The sequence below is a fragment of the Pseudophryne corroboree genome, chromosome 6, assembly GCF_028390025.1.
Source record: "Pseudophryne corroboree isolate aPseCor3 chromosome 6, aPseCor3.hap2, whole genome shotgun sequence".
Classification (NCBI taxonomy): Eukaryota; Metazoa; Chordata; class Amphibia; order Anura; family Myobatrachidae; genus Pseudophryne; species Pseudophryne corroboree.
In genome coordinates this window covers 24,278,705-24,282,635 of record NC_086449.1, presented here as the reverse complement: position 1 = coordinate 24,282,635, position 3,931 = coordinate 24,278,705, and the positions used below count along the sequence as shown (strand labels likewise).

General features: G+C 42.2%; 1 protein-coding gene across 1 annotated transcript; it reads left to right on the top strand.

Moving 5' to 3' along the window:
- The first annotated feature begins 1,754 nt into the window (after nucleotides 1-1,754).
- On the top strand, nucleotides 1,755-3,474 carry LOC134934773 (olfactory receptor 5V1-like). The gene has a single exon (XM_063930133.1). The coding sequence runs from the start codon at nucleotides 1,755-1,757 to the stop codon at nucleotides 2,697-2,699; it is 945 nt and encodes a 314-aa protein (XP_063786203.1). The 3' UTR covers nucleotides 2,700-3,474.
- The last annotated feature ends 457 nt before the right edge of the window (nucleotides 3,475-3,931 follow it).

Genomic DNA, 3,931 nt, shown 5'->3' with positions numbered 1-3,931 from the left:
TGACTGCTTGCTTTTACTAACTATAGTGTGTTGCTCTACCCTCCCCTATCCTTCTCTCCATACCCTTCCGACTCCACCCTGCTTTTAGTTATAACATTATGCTAATTGTTATCATACGCTATTTTATTATTTATTAAGTTTCTTATATAGCGCAGCAAATTCCGTTGTGCTTTACAATTTGAAATAACAATAACAAACTGGGTGATAACAGTCATAGAGGTAGGAAGGCCCTGCTCGCAAGCTTACAGTCTATAGGGAAATAGCACCTTTCCTTGTTTACATATGCCTATCTATTGCATAGAATGAGAAGACATGTGAGGATGTGTGTGGACTGTACAGAGTGGATGCAATTTGATAGGAAGGTTTATGAAAGTTATGTGGGCGGTTCTGGAATTTGATACGCCTAAGGAGGTGAGTTTTCAGGGAACGCTCGAAGGTTTGGAGACTAGAGGAGAGTCTTATTGTGCGTGGGAGGGCATTCCACAGAGTGGGTGCAGCCCGATGAAAGTCCTGCAGTCGTGAGTGGGAGCGAGTAATGAGTGTGGATGAGAGACGCAGGTCTTGTGAAGAACGAAGAGGTCGGGTTGGGAGATATTTTGTGATAAGCGAAGTGATGTACGTTGGTGTAGTTTGGTTAATGACCTTGTGTGTGAGTAAAAGTATTTTATATTGAATGCGGTAGAGTACAGGTAACCAATGGAGGGACTGACAGAGTGGATCTGCAGACGATGAACGTCTAGCGAGGAAGATAAGCCTCACCTCTGCATTCAGAATGGATTGTAGTGGTGAGAGTCTCGTTTTGGGAAGACCAGTTAGGAGACTATTGCAATAATAAATGCGGGAGATAATGAGAGCGTGGATTAGAGTTTTAGCAGTGTCTTGTGTAAGGTATGGTCGTATTTTGGATATGTTTTTTAGATGCATGTAACATGATCTTGAGACAGATTGAATGTGGGGAACAAAGGACAGATCAGAGTCAAGGATGACACCTAGGCAGCGAGCTTGTGGGGTAGGGTAGATAGTGGAGTTTTCAACAGTGATAGAGTTAATTATATTTCCACCGGCCAATAGTAGGTACCAACCTGATATCTCTGTCTTTGAAATATTAAGTTTGAGGTGGCGAGATGTCATCCAGGATGAGATGGCAGAAAGGCATTCAGTGACACGGTCCAGTACAGATAGGGACAAGTCAGGGGAGGATAGGTAGATTTGAGTATCATCTGCGTACAGATGATACTGAAAACCAAAAGAGCTGATTAGTTTACCAAGAGATGAGGTATAGATAGAGAAAAGCAGAGGACCCAAGACTGAAAGAGGTAGCGAAGAGGAGGTAGATTCAGAGAAGCAAACACTGAAGGAGCGATTAGATAGGTACGATAGGAACCAAGAAAGGGCTGTGTCTTTAAGACCTAGGGATTGTAGTGCGTGTATGAGAAGAGAGTGGTCTACAGTGTCAAATGCAGAAGATAGATCTAGAAGAATAAGTAGTGAGTAGTGGCCTTTAGACTTCGTAGTGACCAAATAATTAACCACTTTAGTCAGTGCTGTCTCTGTGGAATGTTGGGAACGGAAGCCTGACTGAAGTCTATCCCATTTATTGATGAATAATTGTGTTACTATATGTAGGACATCTTGTACCACCATATATAAACGATAATAATTATATTATTTCGATAAGAAATGTTTTAACAACATCTTATGTTATTGTGAACCCTTATTAAGCACACATTCTGCTGTCTTATGTTCTCCAGTAAATGGACGAGAGGAACCAGACAGCGGTCACAGAATTTCTTCTCCTGGGATTCGGAAACCTCCATAACCTCCGGATTTTACTTTTCATCCTCTTTCTGATCATTCATGTCATGGCTTTGTCAGCAAATGTCCTCGTCATCGTCTTGGTTGTCCTCAACCCGAGCCTCCACTCCCCCATGTACTTCTTCCTCTGCCAGTTGTCCCTGTCGGAAATCCTCTTCACCAGTAACATTGTGCCCAATATGCTGTGGCTGATACTGGCGGGGGGCGGAAAGATATCAGTTGCCCGATGTATACTCCAGTTCTATTTGTTAAGTGTTCCATCCGTATCCCAATGTTTGTTGCTGGCAGCCATGTCCTTGGATCGCCATGTGGCCATCTGTAGACCATTACACTATGCCATCATTATGACCTTCACCCATCAACTTCAGCTAGTCACCTTCTGCTGGCTGGTGGGATTCACGTGTTCTCTTGTTGTGTACATTTTCTTAGACAAATTACAGTTCTGTGGCCTCAACGTAATTAATCATTTCTTTTGTGATATTGCGCCTCTTCTACGACTGTCTTGCTCTGATACATCACCAGTGGAACTGGCCGCAGCTATGGTTTCTTTCCCCGTCATTTTGTCTCCATTCGCGTTTATTGTGGTTACCTACATCTCCATCCTTCACACCATCCTGAAGATCCCCTCCACCAGTGGCAGACAGAAAACCTTCTCCACCTGCAGCTCCCACTTGTCCATTGTGTGTATGTACTATGGCACGCTGTCATGCATTTATATAGTCCCACCTCGAGAAAACTCTGTGAATACAAACAAAGGTCTCTCTTTACTGTACACACTGGGTACACCATTGTTCAATCCCCTAATCTACAGCGTGAGGAGCCAGGACATCAGATCTGCCATTTACAAGTCTGCAAAGACTTTGATGCAATGGAGAGCAATCTAGCACTATCCACGAAGACAAGGCTTGAATAATTGGAGCATGAAATTCCATGTAATGTTTTAGAATCATGATTACCATTTCCACCACTGATCATTAACATACATTGAAACCCATTGAGGAGGGAGGAGAAATTACATCTCATAGGGAAGGTCTAGACCACAGGTTCTCAAACTCGGTCCTCAGGACTCCAAATAACTATTTTTTTCTGGGTCACTTAGCATTGTTCATTAGATAAACTTTTTTCAATGGTGAGTCCAGTACTTTTTATGCAGAAGCTTCCTCTTTGGTGATTGCACATAAATTGTCCTCAGTCTATAGCTGATCCTCCCCACCCCACACACCAACCTGATGATATCAAGCTTGTGACACACACATAAGCAGAGGGCCCTCTATATGAACTCCTCCCAAGATCATGCATCTGAACAATTAGGCAACAGATAGGAATACTTCATTAGAGAGTGAATCTAAACGTTGGTTAGATACAGGATAGCAAAAGTAGAGTTGGCACAAGATACACAACTGAGGCACCACCAAAGCAGGCGATCAGCAATGGGAAAGACATTGATCAAGTACTCAACCCAAAATCCATCCCCACTCTATGGATGCCCTCACCAGTGTACCAAAACGGTAGGGTTATCTCTATTGAAACCTCCATTACCCCTACAAAATTCTATAAAGGTCCACTTACTTTAGCCATACAAGGCCTTAAGGTCCATTTAGAGTGCATAATACTATTCAAATGTTGTCAAACTAATAATTAAGCACTGGCAGAACCTGATTGAGCAGATGCTTCTACAATACAATAAGTCTTCATGTTGATTTAATTGTTATCTCCTTTTACGTAGTCTGCTTGGTATGGATCTAATGCCTTTCAGAAACTTGCAGAATAGTGTCTATGGGGGCTAAAAAGCTATGGTTTGGTTTAACAAAAACTTGGGGATTTCATGGACGTGCCCCCAACAATTTTATTTCCCAGACACCGTGGAGGTTGGAGACTTCTCATTTGTTGATTATAAAGAATTATCACTAGAAAACTAATTGGCTGAGACCACAACAATAAATAAATAAATGTGCATAAGATATGTTGTATAGAGATCGATCTTCCATTCTAAATTGGAGAAATGGAGTTAAAAAATATTTAGTGGCAAAGTGATCAGACTTCTTGCAGGTCTTGGGGGAGCTATTGGGTGATGGTGTGGGTGAGAGATAACCAAGGAATTCACCTTGGAGCGTCA

Bases quoted from the DNA above. Each gene is read 5' to 3' on its own strand.
- LOC134934773 (XM_063930133.1), top strand. From the start codon at position 1,755: ATGGACGAGAGGAACCAGACAGCGGTCACAGAATTTCTTCTCCTGGGA.